Below are 21,454 nucleotides of genomic sequence, written 5' to 3'. Positions count from 1 at the left end.
GACCCGTTGCCTGCTAAGGATCCCCAGAGATCTAACTCCTGAGGGTCCCAAGGCATTGTGGCATTTAAGGCATTAATGATCACTGCTCCAGCCATCCCTGTTTGATTCACTTTCCTATAACAGCAGGCTGGTTTGTTTTCTGGAACAGTACAATCATATATTCTATGACATGTCTGATTAATGAAAGAGCTATTTAAAACCGTCCTGTTATTTATCCAATTGGTCCAGTCCACCAGGCGCAGGTAAGGGATGCCGATTAAACGAGTACGAAAAGGGTCCCCAGGAGTGGCCATAGAGAGACAGACGGATGACTGGTTCATTTGGTTTGCCCAGGTGATCCACATGTTCTCTTGTGGTTCTATGGTATGTAATGCTTAACCTATAGTCATAGCCATCATCCACCAACTTATAATTGAGGCTATTCTGAGGTTTCCTCGAGTGGTGATTTCCAAGGTTTTACCCATCACGCTGGAATGCAACAAGGCCTTCTCCTGTAATTAAACACATATAGCCTTGCCCAGTCATACAAACCTCAACTGGCCCCTTCCATTCTCCCGTTTTGAGATCTTTGTATTGAACAAAAATCTTTTCCTTTTTTGTTAACCCTGATTTTAAGGCACTATCGTGAATTACCATGGGAGGTTCTTCCCTTTCTCCTGCCAGGCGTAAATAATTTAACGCATATAATGCTTTTGCCAAGCGTTCACTAGGTCCTACACTGCTCTCCCCCATTTTTTGTTTAAGTAACAGGTTTTTAAGGGACTGGTGAACCTGCTCAACAATTGCTTGTGCAGTGGGTGAATTAGGGACTCCAGTGAGATGTTTCACACCCCAAAGTGAGCAAAAGTGGTGAAACCTAGAAGTATAGGCTGGAGCATTGTCTGTTTTAAGAGATAGGAGTACACCTAAGACGGCAAAAGAGGTGTAAAGGTGTTTCACAACATGGTGAGAAGTTTCTCCAGTTTGAGCGGTAGCCCAAATTGCCATGGAAAAAGTGTCAACAGAGACATGAATGTATTTTTGGCATCCAAATTCTGGAACATGAGTGACATCCATTCGCAAAGTTGTAGCGGTAAAATGCCTCGAGGATTTACTCCAACACCAAGGCCAAAGCCTGTGTGTTGACATGCAGGACAAGAGTTTACAATTCCTTTTATTTCAGTAAGATTAGTCTGATTTGAAGTCACTTGAATCTTTATAACATGTGGCATACCAGTGAATCCTACACACCACGTAACCGGTTGGAATAATGGGGATTTAACAAATGTGCCCAGTATACTTGTCCATTACCCATGGTCACACATAACAGAACAGATACTACAAAGATTTCTGTCATTGCCATTTCTATATGTTGTTGAGTTCTGGGGCTTTATACGTTTCGCTGGCAGCCAGTATGGTCATGTCGATAGCTGTACGCAGCTGTATCCTTGACCCCATGTCAGCAATGGCACTGGTCCTTTCCACTCGTTATCATGTAGGTCTTTAAATAGAACCAGTGGTTTGGGCAAGGAATCGTTCATCATGTGGAGAAAATCCTTGCATCCCCTTTTTTTTTTTTTTTTGTTTTATATATCTTTTAGATGACCCTACTTGAGCAGGGGATTTGGACTAGATCATACCTCCAACATATGCCAGCCACAGGCTGCTGGGCCTGCCCTTTTTCTCCTGGATGGCTCTCTGCTAACAGGGTAAGCCATCCCTCACATCAAGGTCTGGCATGGCATGTGTCCCCACCGCTTGACACCTGCTGGGTTGCAGCCAACAGTGGAGCTAAAGTTTCTTCTTGGTGGCAAACACAGAGGCCAACCCAGTCTTGCTCTTGACTGTGGTAGCGGGCATTTGGCCAACCTCAGTCCTTGCACCTTGTTGTCAATGCAGAGTTTCACCTGCTTCATCCTATGACACAAGTCACTACTATGACAAAGCACATACAGATTTACATTAGCAAAGTAACTATTACAGGGTGCAGCAGCATGTTGAAGATGCTGATGGCAACGAGGGACTAGCCAAAGAAATTTCTTACCAGTGGAGTTCTCCCACCCTTTTAATTTGTTCCATTACCTGCTTTATGACACTACCATCATATTAGAATCTTTTTAGCTTTTGCCTTAGCATTTTCTAGCAGCTGCTGCAAATTTGCATGCTCTAACATCTCTTTTGCAAGTGACAAATCCATACAATACAAGGTGTAGTTTCGTATTAGCAACTGGCTAGTAAATACAGGTGCTTTTACATACAAAATCACAGCCTCTAATAATAGCTACAAGTACACTTATTCAAGTTGTTAATTTTCAGTTGCCTCCAAGTGATGTTTTGCAATCATTCATTTTTCTCTTCCTCTCATTCTGCTTGGGGTGTCACGGTCGGCTCCTGTAGCTGAGGCATTTGGTTTTTCCACTCGTCTGTCCAACTCAAGGCAAGGCTTGACAAACTTTGCAGGCAGCTGCCATGGACCTGTAGGTAGGAGGACACAAATATACCCCCTCTTCCAGGTTATCAGCTCTTGAAAAGCAGACAGGTTGAAGTGTTTCCTTAAAGTAGGGGCATTCTGATGCAAAAAGAATGTAAAGCAGCTGCAGAAGTAAACTGCACATTTTTAACAGTCAAGGAGTTTGCTGCATCATTACCTTTTTTTTTTTTTTTTCTCTGCCACCCTGATGCTGCTTATGTGACGGCTGATAATGCTTGTGGTTGCACTACCCATCTCTCTTTTTCAGTTAGCAGTTCTTGTTTCAAGCGATCTGTTCCTCCAAGTGTTGGATTCACCCCAGGTTACTTTAAACACACTAAGCAAGGCTCCTACCATGTGCCCACTATGTTGCAGGCGCTCTTTAGGCTTTGTCTGTGGTGTCTCTACAAACTGCCTCAATACTTCAATAGATGGAGAGGTTTGTTTTTTGTTTCTTGGGGGGTTTTGGGGGTTTGTTTTTGTTTTTTCAAAAGTTGTTCACCCTCCTTTGAATGGCTACAAACAGCAGCCTGCTCGGCAGCAGCTATAAATACCTGCCTAACCTGCAGCAGCTACAGCTGCCTGGCCACCTCAGCAGCAACCATAAATACCTGCCAGCAACCGCACTTTTGCATTAACCCTTTCTTGCCTGAAACGTTAAACTGCTATCTGTTAAAAACTTTTACATGAACCTGACAACAAAAAAAATACACAGAACACCATCTGCCCTCATCACACGCACACACACACATGTATGGGATCCCACAAGCACACTCCACACAACTACAGTATTTGGAACACAAAATCCAGACAATCGTTACTCCCACTACACAGTCCCATGTACAGAATGTGGCACAAGGACCCTGTGAAGACTATCAGGAAACCAGCTCCAAGAAGCATCATCACAGTGCGAGGTGGCAGGCTCAAACTTAGCGAGCGTCCTCACAGAGGCTCTGCCTCCCCCCCATTGCATGAGGCTTGGGCTTTTATACTGACCAAAATGCACACTCATTCCGACACAGGTGGCCGGCCTACGTCAGAAGAAGTGGCCAGCAATATCTATAAAGGTCTCCAAGCGTCAATAGAAACATGGACATACTTATATTTGCCAACTTCTAGTACATGAGTGTCACACAGAGACTGTATCAAATGAGTTCTATATGGGGCCTCAAGTCCACGCTCCACCACAGTCCGCCCGATACCCCTGATAAGAGCATACGAGAGACCTTCCCACCTTGGGTCTTGATGCAGCACATACGTCACAGGGAAAGCACACAATACATCTGCATCCCCCACCCATCTCTCTTCTCCCTCTACAGCTGCCCATTTATCATGAGGATCTGGGGGATATGAATCAGACTCCTTTTCCAGATCGATATGCCCTGGGACAAAAGGACCATCCAGGTCAGCATCAGAATTGTCAGGCATCAGAACCTCAGGAGCAGCAACAACAGCAGTCTGATGAATATGCACAGGCTCCTTCTCGGGGTCAATAGGGCCTAGATCAAAGGATCATCTTCATCTCTGTCCTCAGTCTTCACAGCCACAGCAACAACTGGCGGAGGTCCACGGGGGTGGTGGAGGGGTGAGGGGGCAATGGGCTCCATGATTTTTTTTTTTTTATTTTTTTATTTTTTTTCACTTCAGGAGCTGTTGATTGTGATGGTTGGAGGGGGTTTACGATTAAGGCTTGTACCGGCACCGGTCCGGGCACTGATATCAGGGAAAATAGTTCATTTGAAGAAGATTCTGTCCCAGAGGAATTCAGTGAAAGCATAGCGAACGCAGACGCAGTGGCTGCCCTTTCACTTTTCATGTCTTCTAAAGTCTCTTTAATCAGTCGCTTCAAGGTAGCTAATTTATGAACCTCCTTGGAGCCCTTACTAATTTCTTCCCATAAAGCAGATCCAATCTGATCCCAGGTGTGTAGCTCAAAAGCTGCACCCACTCCCAAAATTAGCTCCCGGTCCTTTGCCCATTTTAAAAGGGCTTTTAAGGTACTGTCATCATATGTTAGTCCTCTCTTAGAAAGGATATGTTGGAGGAGCTTTACTACTGCCACCTCTTCTTCCGACAGTGAGACTCCCATCTCCTCCCCGACTGCTCACCTCTCTTAGATGAGACTCCCTCTCTCATCACGCTTCCCTTTCCGCGAGGATACCTCAGAGTGCACTCTGTTTCTTCAATTGCTGGGACAGCAACCACTTCAGTCGGCTTTTCCTCTCCCCTCCTATTCCAGCTGTCTTCTTCCTTCAGTCAAGTAACAGCAAGAGGGTCCCTGTTCGGGCGCCATTTGCAGAAGATCCACGGACAGCACGCTGATTAATGTAATCAGAAACTGTCCTTTATTCACTTCAGAGCACTGCCTTTTATAGCTTCCAACCTTGGTCCCACCCTTAAGCTTTACAATGATTGGTCTCTACACATAATGCAAAGACAGCTGATTGGTTCCTTCTTCAGCATCCGGAAGTTGTTTCCTTCCTGCAGAACTTCTGCATACGTGGCCACAACTTTGCCCTGAAGTAACCTGAACTAGGCCGTTAATCCTTACTACAAACTCTAACCAATAGCAAGAGTCCTGGATCGCTCAATTGCCCATTGTTTGTTAAAAAGCCCTCAACAGAGACTAGCATATGTAACCACTTTGTGGATGCACAAGTGTCTGTCAGCTTTATGTTCTTTTCATTATCTGGTAAAATTAATTTGAGAGGCAAGATGCTAATTCTGTATTTCTATGCTGTTTTCTTTGGTCTTGTCCTTAATATTTATGGAGTATTCAGATGATATTTTGCTGAAGCTAACAAGAAATATCCTACAGCTTGCAATAAGATGAGGCTGTTATACATGTGGTTAGTAGCTATTGCAGTGAAATAACATGCAACGCTCAGAAATTCTGTACGCTTAAAACAATGTTTTTGCACAAGTGGCCTTTTAGTCAACTTCAGAAAACACAGTTATATTGAAACAAAAGCAACCAACATCTTAATTTATGCTCCACAACCTGTTTGTAAAAGTCCTGGAACCTTGTTCAGTGATAAGCCATAATGCTATCTGAATCCTGCGGTGGGGGATATGGAATAGGAGTTGATGTGTAGGCACCAGGATGATATCATATGAAACATGAGGCTCACTATGCTGAAAGGGCATTAATCATCACATAATAAGTGTCCAGCTGGAGACCAGTAACGAGTGGTGTCCCTCAGGGATCGGTGTTGGGACCGGTCATGTTCAACATCTTTGTTGGTGACATGGACAATGGGATTGAGTGTGCCCTCAGCAAGTTTGCCGATGACACCAAGCTGTGTGGTTCGGTTGATATTCTGGAGGGAAGGAATGCCATCCAGAGGGACCTTGACACGCTTGTGAGGTGGGCTGATGCCAACCTTATGAAGTTCAACCATGCCAAGTGCAAGGTCCTGCACCTGGGTTGGGGCAATCCCAGGCACAGCTATAGGCTGGGCAGAGAAGAGATTCAGAGCAGCCCTGCAGAGAAGGACTTGAGGGTGTTGGTCGATGAGAAAATGAACGTGAGCCAGCAGTGCTATTCCTCGGCTGCATCAAAAGGAGCGTGACCAGCAGGTCGAAGGAGGTGATCCTGCCCCTCTACTCTGCTCTTGTGAGACCTCACCTGGAGTATTGCATGCAGTTCTGGTGTCCTCAACATAAAAAGGACATGGAACTGTTGGAACAAGTCCAGAGGAGGGTCACAAGGATGATCAGGGGACTGGAGCACCTCCTGCATGAAGATAACCTGAGAAAGTTGGGGCTGTTCAGCCTGGAGAAGAGAAGGCTGTGTGGAGACCTCATAGCAGCCTTCCAGTATCTGAAGGGGGCATATAAGGATGATGGGGAGGGACTCTTCATTAGGGACTGTAGTGATAGGACAAGGGATAACGGGTTAAAACTTAAACAGGGGAAGTTTAAATTGGATATAAGGAGGAAGTTTCTTCACTGTAAGGGTGGTGAGGCACTTGAATTGGTTGCCCAGGGAAGTTGTGAGTGCTCCATCCCTTGCGGTGTTCAAGACCAGGTTGGACAGAGCCTTGTGTGGGATGGTTTAGTGTGAGGTGTCCCTGCCCATGGCAGGGGGGTTGGAACTAGATGGTCTTAAGGTCCTTTCCAATCCTAACTATTATATGATTCTATGATTCTATGTGTTTGTTTCTGGCAGATAATTTCTGAAAGAAAAGTGTTAAAAAGAAAGCTAAGAAAGATTTCTTTTAATTTCTATTGCTCCAGCATTTATCTTTTGCAGTCATTTAATCAAGAGTAATTAGTAAGATCTTCATCAAATATAACTAGTTTTCATGTATATTACAGGTGCCTGTGTGCAAAATATTTAATGTTCTGATTTTCCTTATGATTTTGAAAACAGTAAAATTTTCATTTGGTTTTGGTTTTCATTTTAAGGTCAAGGGTTTGTTTGGGGTTTTTTTCCCATGAACTTACATAGGAAACTCAAACTGAACTCATGACAATTTTCAAGATGCTTCATATACGAGTATGGAATAGTCTCAAAAACTAATTATATTTCATTATAAAATAGTTTCAGGTTTTGTATCACAAAAATTGAAAGTACCACAGTGAATTTTTAGCTGTATAAATTAATACATGTATTAATATATATTTTTAGAATCTGAATGTAAAAGCTGGTTCAACAGTTCTTCTTTGCAGGCTACAGAACAAACCAAACTACTGCATATTGCCAAAGTATGCACATGACAAGTTATAGTTGTTTGTGAACATTTGCATTACATCAATTAATTTCCCATTAATAAAAATCTGTGAAATCATGAAGAATCTCAGCTTCTTATCACCCACCTCCCTTCAGGCCCATGATGGGCAGCTAGAACAGTCCCAGTCTTCCCTTCCTCTTGATTGATTCCCACTTTCTCCCAGGTCTGGGGTGGTGCTCATGACAGTGCTGGAAAGCAGGGCAGTTTCACTTCCATTCAGCAATATTGTGGGCTCCAAGGACTTGCTATTTTTAAATCCTCTGTATATCTGTATCTCTCTGTGTTAGATCTCTTCTAATATTAAAAGACCATCAGGAGAGTATGAGTACAATTCATGGTAGAAATAGGAGAGGAAAAGAATTATTTGCAACCTGTATGTTCCTTGACATCTGGAGAGCTTAATATCTGATCATACAAAATGCTGTAAATTTGTCAAGCTCTCCGTTTTTCAGAAAAGGTTTAAATTTTGCAACTCAAAGTAAGATGCATGCAGCTGTAGGCAGAGGCAGTTAGAAGCAGCTTAGAACTTGCAACAAACTGAAAGTCATTCATAAGCCAGCAAGAGATTGATGCTATTTATTAAAGGCGTCTTAAAGACAAATTGAATGGCCAATGAAGTCCATACTGATGAAGTGAGGAGATGAGATAACTCACTGCAGAAGAGAAGTTGTAAATATGGTGGTTGGAAGGATTCACTGGCTTTCTGCTCACCAATATGAGATCATCGAGTAAGATGGGGCTTTCTTCAGCCACATCATAGCTGGTTTGGGTTGGAAGGAACCTTTTAAAGCTCATCCAGTCCCAACATCCTGCCATGGCCAGGGACACCTCCCACTAGAGCAGGTTGCTCCAAGCCCCATCCAACCTGTCCTTGAACACTGCCAGGGATGGGGCAGCCACAGCTTCTCTGGGAATTCTGTGCCAGAGCCTCGCCACCCTCACAGGAGTTGTATGTACCACAGCCCTCTTGGTAACAGGTTGCAGTGCCGCAGCACCAAGGCAGGAAGTTTTCCCTGCCACTAGCAAGAAGTGAGTCCATCTGCTGTGCAACTCACTGTTGAGCACCTGTAGGCTGCTGTTAAATTCCTCCTGTTCATCTTCTATTGCAGGAACATATTACAGCAATTAATTCCATGTTTGGCAGCGTGGAAAAAAAATAATGATTGTCTATTCATTTCTTCCTTGGCCTACTTATTTGAGTAGTTGATTTACCTTTCCTTGAGAAATCTTGACATTTCTACTTTCTGTACAAATAGCTTGCCTTGTTTAATGCTGGGGAGGCCTGTGGCACTAACACGGTAAGTTTTCCTTGTATTGTAGTATTTATTCTTGGAGCTTTAATTTTTTTTCTGTAATCTTTACAAAAGGAGAATGATTTGTGTTTTTTTAAATAATATCAAAGGTATCATTCTGAAAAGTACATAGAATTGCAGACCAGAGCCCAAGTGAAGAGATGCTACTGTGTATGAAGGGTTCTTCAGTTGCAAACCAGCAAAATATATATGCCCACACAAACCACCAAAGGCAGAAGGAAAATATGTGTATTTTACATCTTAGTAAGCAATATTTACTGCTTTAAATGACATGTTTCCACATTTCAGTGTTTACAGATGTCACAGGAGCTCAAGTCCTCCTTTTTGTCTGGACTCTCACACCTCAGTTCAGCATAATGTAATGGGTGTGCAGATTTCTGGTTGAGTTTGTTAGAAATAGGTGGAATATCTTTGCTTCAGGCCCAGTGTTGCAGTTAGATTTGTTAAAATACTCCAGCTTCTGCCTGAGTGAAAGCAGCCCAGTTGCAGGATCCTATTGCAAGGCTGGAGAATGAGGGTCAGGCTTCCCATTGCTCTGGGCGGGGGGAAATAATTTGCAAAGCAATGGTGGTCCATGTTCTGCATGCTCAAAGTAGCAATACAGTGTGTCAGAATAATGAAGAAGGCATTTAATTCTCCTGGAGAAAGGTCATTTAATTATTCATTGTGAACTGTTTGTTGAACTCTGCTTCCTAGGACTTACATACTTTGATCTGGTTCATAAGCAGAGCAAAATATAGGAGTCAATTATATAAATATGATGTGATTGCCTGCTAATTATTTACTTACTGATACATGGAAACAAGAGTACATAACAGGCATTAAACTAACTGTTGAAGTTACCACTAGTGAATAGCTCTGCCACATGGAAAGGCATAAAAACATTTTAAAGAAGACATTTTTTAGGAATAAGGCACACTTTGCTTTTTATTACTGCCATTTACTTTGAACAGTTCTAAGGGAGGGGGCTTGTGATATTCAGAATGCATGGAGTAATGGTATTTTATGTGTAATTTGATAATATGTCATTTTCATTTGCATAACACAAACAAAATTAAAAAATACAAATATAGCATCGCATATCATAAATGCAGTGCTAGCATGACCAAGGACAGTGAGGCAGTGCAGCTGATGATAGTTTATCAGATGGCTAAATAAAAACAGGTGGAAAATAATTACATTATCAAAAAATGGGGACACACATTTTCTCACTTCACTAGATCACTCCTTATAGATTGCTTAAGCTCTCCATGAAAAAGACTGAGATACCAGTTGTAAGAAAACAGAACAAAACAAAAACCAAAAAACAGGCACCTTTTATAAGTAGTTTATATTCTGTTAAGACCAGTTTTCCAAATGGCAAAGGGGTGGTGTATTTGGCAGGAGGTCTGACAGAAGGGGAGCTCTGAAATGAGTTCTCCAGAAGAAAAGAGCAGGTAGTCCAACATGAAGGCTGTGCACACAAAACTTCTGCCTGATTTCTCTGTCTCGTAGTAATCAAGGAGAGTAATTTAATTACTTAAAAATTGGGAATAGTTCTTCTGTAACAGGTATGTGTAAAACAGATAATGACTGATGGGGCTGACGAGAAGTTCAGAATGATGTTTGCTTGGCAGTGATAGCTTGAAATGTGCCTTCTGTGCCTTCAAGACCATGTCAAACTTCCTCTAACAGCATTTTCCCAATTCACTCTGAGCAAGACCCTACTTACTCCCTTAAACATGGAGTTGTGTTCACTTTAGCATCCTGGGATGGCAGGGAGTCCTGCTAACTTTCAGCAGCAAGACTGAAAGGGTCAAAAATCTGTTCAGAATCAATCACAAATTGTAATAATCTCAGTAATTACAGTAAAGTGTTGCTGCTGGGGGGTAATTACGGATTTTTATACACCCAAGCTTCTTTTTATAATCTTGTGAAAAAGCACCCTTTTATCTCTCTTTTCTTCTCTTGCTTTACCCCATACTTCTTTTCATGTGTTGGAGGGGAAAATAAACCATTTAAAATTATTGAGCTCCTTCAAATGGAATGAAATTCTGTCTTTGAATGTCAAGGGCTGGGGGTGGGGAGGGGAAGGAGCAAATTTCATCCTTTCTCTTGTGTTCTGGGTACTCAGAAGTCAGATATGAATTGAAATACTTTGGGTTTCATGAGTGACTGGTGCAAAGCAGGGTCAGAATCATATGATCTTCAGGAAAACAGGAATGCACAGGGGTAAGAAATATTCTACAAAGATGCTTCATGTTTCAAGCTTTTTTTCTTGGAAAAAGCATTACCATGCATCCAGTTTTGAGTCTATTTATTACCTTATACAGTATTAGTACAGATTTTGATAACTAGAAAGTATGAATTGTAGCATAATTACCTTTAAATTATTTCTCTGTATCTATTATGGATATCCAGTTATTTGATTAACAGTGCAAAAGTTGAAAATTTAGAGTGGGGCTCATTTTTATGTGTTTGTTTGCTGTCTTAGCGTATTTCTAAATGTATGTCTCTTGGCATTAAATGCACAGCCAGGGTAGCATTAGCATCACCCAGAATGACGAAGACATATTCAGTGTGTAAATGAATCATAGAATTATAGAATATCTCAAGTTGGAAAGGACCCATAAGGCTCATCAGTTCCAACTCCCTGCTCATTGCAGGACTACCTGAAACTAAACCATATGACCAAGAGCATCATCTAGATACTCCTTCAGCTCTGACAGGGTTTGAGCTATGACCACTTCCCTGGGGGACCTGTTCCAGTGACTGACCATCCTTTCAGTGAAGAAGTAAATGACAGTATATGAGGAGTGTTCACAAAAGGGGTGAAATAAAAAACTGAGAAGGATCAGAACATTGCTGAGTTCTGCAAACTCTATTTCATGTGTATTTCTTAGGTGCCACCAGTGATATGAAGAGATGTCAATGCCCCTCAAACAATTTGAAGTTAGAATTGCTGCTCTTACAAATCCACATGGCCCCTGCTTGTGGCTGGCCATTAACCTTCAGCCACTAAAATGGCAAGTTACTGGATTCTTACCAGAATTGTGAGGTTATAATCTCATAAAATTATGTCATCTCACTGCAAGCCATACTGGGGACCCACTGAATAACTGAGCAATACACTGACGGGGTTTAGGACTTCTTGCTGACATGGAGGATTAGGGAAGTTTCTGTGTATTGTCATTCTGTGATATAAGAAAACAAAATCCCCTTTTTGTGTGGAACATCAGAGCTGTGCATTTTAATTTCCCCCTAAAGAAACAGGCTGGAGATGAAATTGAATGAGATCCTGGACTGAATCTCAGTGTTTGCTTAACTGCTTCATCAGACATGAGCAAGATCAGGAAGCAAGCTATGGTTATTAATGAGAAATGTAGAAATCTATTGAATGGGTCACTTTGGTTAGGTTAAAAAAAAATTCATACCATGAGTGCTTACCAGAAAGCACTATAACTGTTCTTATAAATGTTCGTCATCCCTATTTTGTGTGCATTATGTGGCTATTTCTTGCAGAGACTGAAGGAGCTGAAACAGAGGGAGTTTGCTCGAAACATAGCATCTAAGTCATGGAAAGATGAAAGGAAACAGGAGAAAGCCCTTCGACGTTTGCACAAGCTGGCTGAGCTAAGGAAAGAGAGAACTTGGTAAGTGCATAAATGCTGAAACAAAAAATACTTTCAAATAAGCCCCTTGCTGTTAGCTGGTGCTGTGGAACGCAAGGCTATTGGAGTCCCTTGGCTGGAGCCCCATGGATTTGTTTGGATGGTATTTTTGAAGCAGTATGTATACAGTAATCTGATTCACACTGCAGAAATAAATGTTTACCCTTGCTTTTTCAGTGGAACTTTAACTCCGTGACATGTATTTTTAGTTTAAAAAAAAAAAGTTTCATATATGTTTCATGAAACCAGGCACGTTGGTTGAAAGCTGCATGAACATGCATTTGCAGGCTGACACTACTTCATTGATGAGGTGAGGAATACAGTCTGTCTTTCTAGGATGTAACGGATCTCTGCCATTTCATTTTCAAACTGCTTGCCTGGGAAAGTATCCAGAAATCTCATTTTAAATTTCACTAACTGGATTTTTGATATTAAAAGATAAGTGCTTCTTTTCCCCTGCTCAACAGAGTGTTCACCTCCCTCTGCAAAAGTGACTCCTTGCTAATCATACGTCTTAGTGTTGCATCTGGGGATAATGTTGAAATTAACATTGAGCTTGCTCATTGTGACTGTGTTCTCAGTTAAATATGACAGTTATGACACCAACAAGTCACAGAAAATACACGAACCAATTTCTCACAGTGGAATATCAGTGGGAAAAAGGCAAAAAAAATAGCTGCTGAAATGCAAATGTCATGAAGGAGAGTTTATCTCTGAGCTTATTTCTCTTAAGAATTGCTGTTTACTACCACTTTGTAGTAAACAGAATGTTTCTTAGAGCTGTGATACAGACAGACACACAGGTTTTTTTAAACTGGTATTTTCTAGGTTGGTTTTACAGAAGTCACCGTTTTATTGTGTAAAGAAAGGATTTGTGTGGGGGTTTTAATATATATTTTAAGTTTATGAAGACCTGGACAAGGCAGGAATTCTCATGAGAAATTCTTTTCTCATGAAACCTCTACCTTAATTCTAGACCCAGTAGAATAAGTTAAGCATTCTTTATGTCAGCACTTCTAGGGGTCCTAAACATTTGAAAGTTTCCCCAATGACTCGTTATCTAGTACTGCTCTACACTGAAGCACAGAATAATTCGGTTACAAAAAGAAAAAAAGTATGTTGTAAGATAGGTCCATTACTCCCAGTGCTGAGCAGTTCTTGCGGATCCTGGAAACTTGGCAGCTTCAACAGGTTTTGCTCTGCTCTTGGCTTTGTATTAAGCCAAGTAGAACAGATGGGAAGATGACATGAAATGTAGAACAGAAGTAGACAGGGATAATTTTTTCTCAGGAAGGATGAATCACTTACTGCACTACTGTCAGCTGAAATATTCTCCTTGAAATTATTTTTCCATGAAAGAAACTGCTGAGATTGCGACGGTTCAGTCTGTGAACATGAATAGGATGGGAGCTGCTGGGTGACTGCCGATGGGCAGAGCTGCCCTCACTGGGGTGATGACTAAGGTGGAAGTCATGTGCATAAGGCACTCTGTGGTTTAGTAAATTTTGTATCACAAAAGAATGTAAAACTTATGCTGTTTGTAGTAACAGTCTTGTAATCATGTTGGTCTAGTGGGAGGAGAAGCAACATTTTTAGATAAATGAATAGTCTCTTGTTGGGACAGGCAGGGTGTCTAGGAAAAGTGAACTACCTCATAGGGATCTGAGCCCTTCAGCTGCTAACTTCACATGAAGGAACTGGAAGCACAATATCTACTTTCTTTTTTTATTCTAGTTAGCTGATCTTATTATAAAAGATGACATTTTTTTCATATTCTAAGTCTACATATCCTCAGATTCTTCGTCTTTTGTTAAAAAAAAATAATGTTGTAGATACCCATGTAACTCCATATTTCTGTCTGCAGCTCTGTAAAAGGTACTGACTCCGAATTTTGTTTTCCTTCCTAGTGCTCCTGGAAGTGGCCCTATGTTCAAATCTACTACAGTGACTGTGCGAGATCATTGCAGTAATATCCCCCAAAGTGCTGCCATAGATTCTACCAACAATCAGGATTTAATTCATGGTGCACAGAATGGTGAAGATGTTGCTTCTGTTACTTCTTCCATTCCTGGAAATGCGTGTAGTAATAAATCTGACACTAGCAAATGTGGAGATCGGGTTCAAGGAGCTCAAGGACATAGAGTTGGTTTCTCTTTTGCTTTTCCCAAGAAAGCAGTGGTCAAACTGGAGTCTTCAGCTGCTGTTTTCTATGAATATAATGACGATACGTCTATAGAGCATAGATTTGGTAGAAGAAGTAGATTTGTTCCAGGAGCATGTAACATTCATTCTCCTTCAGTGGCAGAAATAGTCCTGTGCCCTGAGAAGAAACATAACTGTTTTCACCCACTGGTGAAAAAATGCATAGGCACAGCAGAAGCTCCTAAAGCTCAGGAGCCAGAAAAACTGGCTGGTAAAGAAAGCAGTGTGCTGGAGTCTCCTGTCTTAACTCCTGCTGCATCCCATTCAAAGCAGCTAGTTTCCTTGCACATGGGTGGCTATGGCATTGATGTGAATGCAGCAGACGTAATCGACCAAACGCTGCCCGTGGCTGTGGACAGTGCTCAGGTCCTACCCCTGGACTGCAGTGGGTATGAGCTGCAGGCAAACAGGGCTCTGGCACAGGCAGTTGTGGAGGACTCTTTATCTCTGCAGGATGTTGCTGAGGAAAATGATACAGATAGCAACAGTGATCCATCCATGACTGAAACTGAAATAAAAAGACTGGTTGCAGATGTATCAGTTCCATCAGTGTCTGAAGAAAGTAGTGGTGGAACCGTACAAAGCAAACCGGACATGCACAAGAGACCTTGTGAACCGTTTGTTCCTGTTCTTAGCAAACATGGGTCAAATATTCTTCAGTGGCCATCAGAAATGCTAATTTACACAAATACAGACCCATCAATTTCTTATAGCTGCAATCCTTTATATTTTGATTTCAAGTTATCAAGAGCAACTGACAGCCAAGAAAAGCCCAAGCATCAGCCAAACATACCTCATTTGCACCATAAAAGTGAATCCAACCATAGCTTGAATTTTACAAATAAACCTACTCCAGAGTGTGGTGATTATGAAACAGAAATTAATAAAGATGTGTGTGACTATACAATACCCCTTATAAGTGACAATTCCCTCCTCAGAAATTGTGATCTTGCAAAACATCAAACTAAAGTGTCCTTGGATGAATCATTCAGGATTAGAAAAATAGAAAAGTATCACATTTCTAAAAATCACTTACGACAAAACACTGTGATAGATGAGAAATACAACAAACTCTGGATCAAAGAAAGCCATGAAAAATGGCTTCACAAAAGTAGAAAACGGAAAAGGAAAAGGAAATTGTATCATCATCATCATCACTGTGGGGACATGATAGCAGCAGAAATGGAGATGTCCTCAATGAGTGAAAAACAAATCAGTTACCGAGATGAAAACAAATATCAGCACCTCCAAAATAATCCAGAGAAGTGGAGATATGATGTGGGTAATATCTGGCTAGCTGCAGGTGAGCTACAGCATTCTCATCAAAAACTTGGTATTGAAAATGGTCATAAGAGAGTCATGTCTGAACCACATCATGTACATGGGGACAGAGGCTGGTGTGATGTTTGGAGTGCAACCAACAACCAGCACCATGGTTGTAAGCAATGGCACAGAAGGAGCAGAGCAAGTTCTCGAGAATATGCAAAGCAGCTGGCTCTGAGTTCCAGGAGGCACAGCCTCAGGTACGCTAAAACATGTTGTAGCTGGAAAGTCAGGAGGTCAAGCTGTAGCCCAGAGCATAAATGTTTAGGACACTGCAGTGTGGAAAAGAGTCTGAGTCAAAAACAGTCCGTAAAGAGAGGTTACAGTGTTCTAACAGAAGAAACAAAGAAATCCCACTGCAAGCGGAGAGAGCATATCTGTTCCTCTTCATCAGAAGAAAGCTGGTACGGGCAAACATTATCAGCAGAGGAATATCTGAGGCAAGCTCAAACTATAGGTACACATCACAGGATAAAAGGGAAACGAAGGAAAAGAAAAACCAGAATCCATCACATATTACTTGACAGGAAAGCAAGGAGTGAGAACTCCAGACCTTCCACAGAAAGTTCTGCAAATTCTACGTTAAATGTTTTGAGGGACCTCTCGACTCAAGACAGTCTAGAGGAAGTTAGTGCAGATCCCAAAGCTGATCATGCAAAAGACACGGATGAAACAACGCAACTGGAGGAAAGCAAGTCATCTCTAGACACTGACAGTTCACACATGTTAGAACACAATGAACCAAGGGTGTGCACAGCGATGGAGAACACACAGGGTGTATTTTCTGATGTCACTGTGCCTCTTCCTGAGCACTGCACTCCAGCAGCTGCCAGCACACAGGGTGTTCTGCAAGAGGAAAAGAAGAAAGAAGAGGTCAACAGTAATGAAAATCAGGCTCATTACAAACCTCCCCTCCCCAACAGACATTTGGAACAAGCTCCTCCTAGATCCTATCTTTGCCATTATGAATTGGCTGAGTCTCTACCACATGAGAAAATAAATGAGGTGACTGGTGAATGGGTACAGTGTAATCCTGGTATATTTAGCAGCCCACCACCCTTGCCATTCAAGGAAGCACATGTAAACAGTCACACCTTTTTAACTACTGAGCAGTTACTAGCCCCTTTTACCCTGCCTGATCAGACACTGATATTTCCTCCAGATAACCACGACAAATTCAAAGATCTCTCGTCTGAGGCCTATCAGCAGATCATGCCACAAAACATACTGGCCAGCAAAGTGAAGTTCACCTTCCCTCCCACAGCAATCCAGCCCCCGAATTCCCCGCTGCAGCCTGTACCCCTGCAGCTGCCACTGTGCTCTACCTCCGTCACCACCATCCACCACACTGTCCTACAGCAGCATGCCGCTGCTTCACTGAAGGTTCTCCAGCCCCACCAGCAGTTTCTCTCACAGGTCCCGGCTCTTTCCCGAGCTCCTTTACCTCATGTGGCAGTAGGACCAAGGCTTTGCCCAGGGGCTCACACAGCTTTTGTCACCGCGCCGCACTTGCCACTGCTGCCACCCTCGGTCCTGCCACCAAGCCCGCCGGCATTCCCACTGCTGCCGCACACCGTCTTCCCATCCCTGCTGTCCGCACACCCTACTGTCATCTCCCTGCAGCCCCTCTTTTAGGATGGGTTCTCAGGGCTGGGGGAAGGAGCCCTCAGCTCAGTGGTCCTGCTGCTTCTACAGCCCCCCTCGGCTTTGCAGGATGGTTCTATGAAAGAACTGGTTAAAATTCCTTGTTCTTTGGGAAGCATTCCTGTAAGTACAATAATGCAAACATTCATGTTGATTTCAGACCTGTAGCAAAAGCACTAAATAGTCTGATGCTAATATGAACTCTCTATATACAAGTGAAAATCATGTCTTAGAATATGTACAATATAAATAAAATATAGTTCTATAACTTACATTGTAAAGTATTCACTTTTTCATTATCTTTGTGTATTTGCACCTATTTAATGTTTAGACAAAGCTGATGCACTATGTTTTGTACTATGTCCTCTGAAACTGTAAATATAGTGACAAACTATCTCTTGCAATAAATTTTTGTTAACTACTTAAGTATATAAAAAAATCTTTCAATATAAGGATGTTGTTCTTCCATGGTTTTCTGCAGCTGAATAGCATGCTCTGCCCCTACTCTGTTTGAATAATCAGGTTTCCTGCGCATCAGTGATTTATCAAGGAGGCTCAGAGGCTAATACCTTGAGGTATTTTCTCACTAAGCAAGAGAGGAAGGTTAATAGATGTGTTTGTGTTAGCAGCTTGATGTTACCATGACAAATTGTACCTACTTGTAGTATGTGCACAAACTGCTCACTGTTGGAGCTAATCCCTTTTGTACTAAACCACAAAATGATGATGTAACAAAAATGACATCAATGATGGGCCTGGGGGGAATATCAGAAGCCGTTTGACTTCAAGGGAGTATTGCTCACACTGGAATGGTAGAGAACAGGGAAGGTCTTGGTTCTGCCAAGCAGTTGTGCTCTGACTGCACGCAGCCCTTGGTGGGGCAGATCTGTTTGGGTGAGGTCCTTGCTGCCTGTGCAGAGTGTGACAATAACAAGGATGCATGAGTATGAAGGGGATGTCAGGAGGAGGTTCACATGGGGAAACCCACCAGGGTTTGAGACAGATTCTCACCTCACTTCCAGCCTCTCTTTCCTGAAGCAGTTTGCTAAAGTAGAGTAACACTGAATAGAGATCAGCTAAAATAATAATATACTGCCATTACTTCTAACTCTATTTCAGAGACTTCTCCCTACCTCTGCAGTCTGTTTATTGCTGTTGAACCTCACCCAGCTTTAGCCAGTGAGATCTTCACATTTGCTTTAGTTTGGGATGTATCAGGCCCACACCTGTGATAGACTACAACAAAACCGAAGACACTCTGAGACAGAGCCATCTTTTTAAGTTAAAATGAAGTGTTATATGAATGAAGCTAAGGATTTGCAGCATGACCCTTAGTGCTAGAAGTAGGTCCTCTGTAATGGAAGGTAGGTGTTAGCAATCCAATTAATTTAGTTTCACCTTTTTATATGGTATAATAAAATTATATAAAGTTGAACTTAAAGAGTAGTAATTTTGGAATATTATTAATATGCATTACATATGAATAGCTACAGACATTAACCATTTGAAAAGTCATACTATATCTTAAGACATATATATGGATATTACTTTCTGCATCTATAGCATTAGAACTTACTGTGTCAATAATGCAAGTTTTTATATAATATTACATTAAAACTATAGCAAATGACATCTTGTCACTATGATTACAGTGTCAGCTACTCAAGGAATGTGGGTTTTCCCTGTCTTGCAGTTACAAAGGGCTAAAGTATGCCAATAAGCAAAAAGCTAATAAGAAAGAGCAGTTGAGAAATCAGGGTCTGGAGAGCGACTCGGATCCCCTGACTGAGGCTGTGTCATGGAGCAGGATGTTGCTGTCCCTGTAATGCCATAAAGAAGGTATATTTTCTCTATTTGCAATTTCAGGTGAATGCCTGTTTCTATTTATCTGGTACCTGAAAAACATAGCATAGAAGTGACTTTATACAACTTTATTTTGCAAGTATGCCTACATAATCTATATGTCTCCACTACCACCTGTGGTATGTAGGTATCAAGCAGGTGCTAAACACAGGAATATCTGAAGTGGGAAGGTTCATGCCAGCTCCCTTAGCTGACTTATGCATTTCTGTCCTTCTGTGTAGTAGCCAACACATACAGTCCATTGGGTTCTGATGTCTCAACAAAGACAAAACCAATCTGAGTACACTTGAAAAAAGTGATGTAGGAAAATCATGATTGCATGTTATCAGATCCATGTGTTTTTATCTGGCAGGAGAAGAAAAATCAGCAATTTCAGTTTTTCAGTTGCAACATTCATTGAAAAATCCCATCTTTTAAATTTAGAATTCCACATTCTTCCTTACAATTTTCTTCCTGTTTTAAGTTGTTAAACTTTGAAGACATTGCACAATTATTTATGATATACTGTAACTGCTCTAAGTGTATAAACTACTTAAAAACAGTAAGAACCAAGTGTACTCATATGCTATTGCTTGGATCGCTAGAGCTGTTTATATATACGACTTCATTTGTAAAAACAAAACCAATATAAAAATAAATCATAAGTTACATTTAAAATTGAACATACTAAATTGAATGACCTAATGAAATATTCTTTTGAGTTTTTCTTTTATTATTAAAGATATAACTTCTAGTAAGTTATATAAGGGTAGTTCTTCTTGTTCATGTTCTATCTGATAATTTAGATTAAATGAGTATTTTTCTTCCAGAACTTGGCAGAATAATTTGTAGGTAAAAACTATTTCAAATGCTAAATTATTGAATTTTTATCATTCTAAATAAATTCCGCAAAATTTGTTAAATCTAATGAGTTTATGGTTGAATTTTCAAATTTACACAGATTGAGTGTGTCTATGCTTCTGGACAGTTTTCCAGTTTGTAGAACTATTGGCCTGTCTTCCTAGTGTAAACAGGCAAAGTGGTACACAGAATTGAAGTAAATAAACCTTCAGACCTAAACCTAAACAAGGTTATAGATTTTGTTAAGTGATTTCCCAGACCAGCTCTGCAGAGAACTTCCTTGGAAAGTTAATCTGTTCTGCTGAGGTGAGAAGAGTACCTTTGTTTGGTCCCTGGAAAATTGCAATCTGATCTTCCTGGGGATGTCCCATTGCTCAGGTAATGTGACCCACAGGGTCATGCTCTGGAGAAGCTTTTGTATTAAGGAACATACAAGACAATGTCTTGTATTGGTATGCAAACTAGCAGCTCTTCAAGTTTTGGATTACTGCAGAGCAATCACCACATTTCAGATTCAACAGGAGTGAGTGATGGGTAGTCACTTATGGAGAAACTGTTGACCACAATCATTGGTAAAACCCCCACCTTTTACAGTGCTATTGAGTGGTAATGTTTTTATCATTTGTTGTAATTGAACAGCAATGAAATCATTATGAAGCAACATCTTCTTTGCTTGCAATGTTAGCTTTGTAGTAGCTCATGTATTCAAGCTAAGCTTTAAAAGACCATTGGGACATCCATTTTTCTTTAATATCCTACTATACATGATAATATGCTGCTTATAACAACACACGACATGGCTATAGATTTTTTTTGTCAAGTTAATTTTCTATGACTGTGCATTTTTCTCAAAATACTTGTTTTTTTGTTGTGATAATATTTACTTCATGTGCTGCATTTAAAATACAGCTGTAAGAATAATTTGGCCAAACTCTTCATCAGTGTAAATCAATGCACAACTTCTGACCTCAGTGGAATTTCATTGGTTTGTACCAACCCAAAATCGCTCATGTTGCAGGGTTAAGGATTTTGTCAACTTGCTCAGTTAAGGAAATAGGTTATGACCATGTGAATGTATTTTGAAGGCAATTATTTGTTTGTATATAAGGAGATGAATTTTAATCTCCTGGGTATTGTACTGTGATGCTCCTGGTCTACATGTTCTAAACACCACACATTCATTTTCTGATTTCCCTTACTGTGCATTGCCTAAAGACTCGCGTATGTATAGCAGTGCACATATTTATGCAATATGCCTACCAGATGTACAATTTTACAAAGGTGTGCTAACTCTATTAAAAGTAAAGACCTTTTTACTGTGTAAAGATCATTTGATATTTTTAAATTAACATGGCTTACTCTCTAAATGTATATGTTATAGATTACTGAATGCTTGCAGCAGGCATGGTTTTATATATTATTTTATGTCCTTCC

At 41.0% G+C, this 21,454-nt stretch overlaps 1 protein-coding gene across 11 annotated transcripts in view; it reads left to right on the top strand.

The window, feature by feature from the left end:
* ZNF804A (zinc finger protein 804A) overlaps positions 1 to 18,729 on the top strand; it is a 261,110-nt gene extending 242,381 nt beyond the window's left edge. For 5 of the 11 annotated variants that reach the window (XM_065669717.1, XM_065669719.1, XM_065669716.1 and 2 more), the window contains 2 exons: positions 12,000 to 12,130; positions 14,056 to 18,729. In XM_065669717.1, coding sequence (XP_065525789.1) covers positions 12,000 to 12,130; positions 14,056 to 17,308 — 3,384 coding nt within the window. In that variant the 3' untranslated portion in view covers positions 17,309 to 18,729. The remainder of the gene's footprint in view (positions 1 to 11,999; positions 12,131 to 14,055) is intronic. The other 6 variants (XM_065669714.1, XM_065669713.1, XM_065669720.1 and 3 more) reach the window with 2 other exon arrangements.
* The last annotated feature ends 2,725 nt before the right edge of the window (positions 18,730 to 21,454 follow it).

This window comes from Lathamus discolor, chromosome 3 (genome assembly GCF_037157495.1).
Source record: "Lathamus discolor isolate bLatDis1 chromosome 3, bLatDis1.hap1, whole genome shotgun sequence".
In the NCBI taxonomy this organism is placed as follows: Eukaryota; Metazoa; Chordata; class Aves; order Psittaciformes; family Psittacidae; genus Lathamus; species Lathamus discolor.
Note: the sequence above shows the minus strand (reverse complement) of the source record. Positions and strands in the feature narration are given on the sequence as shown.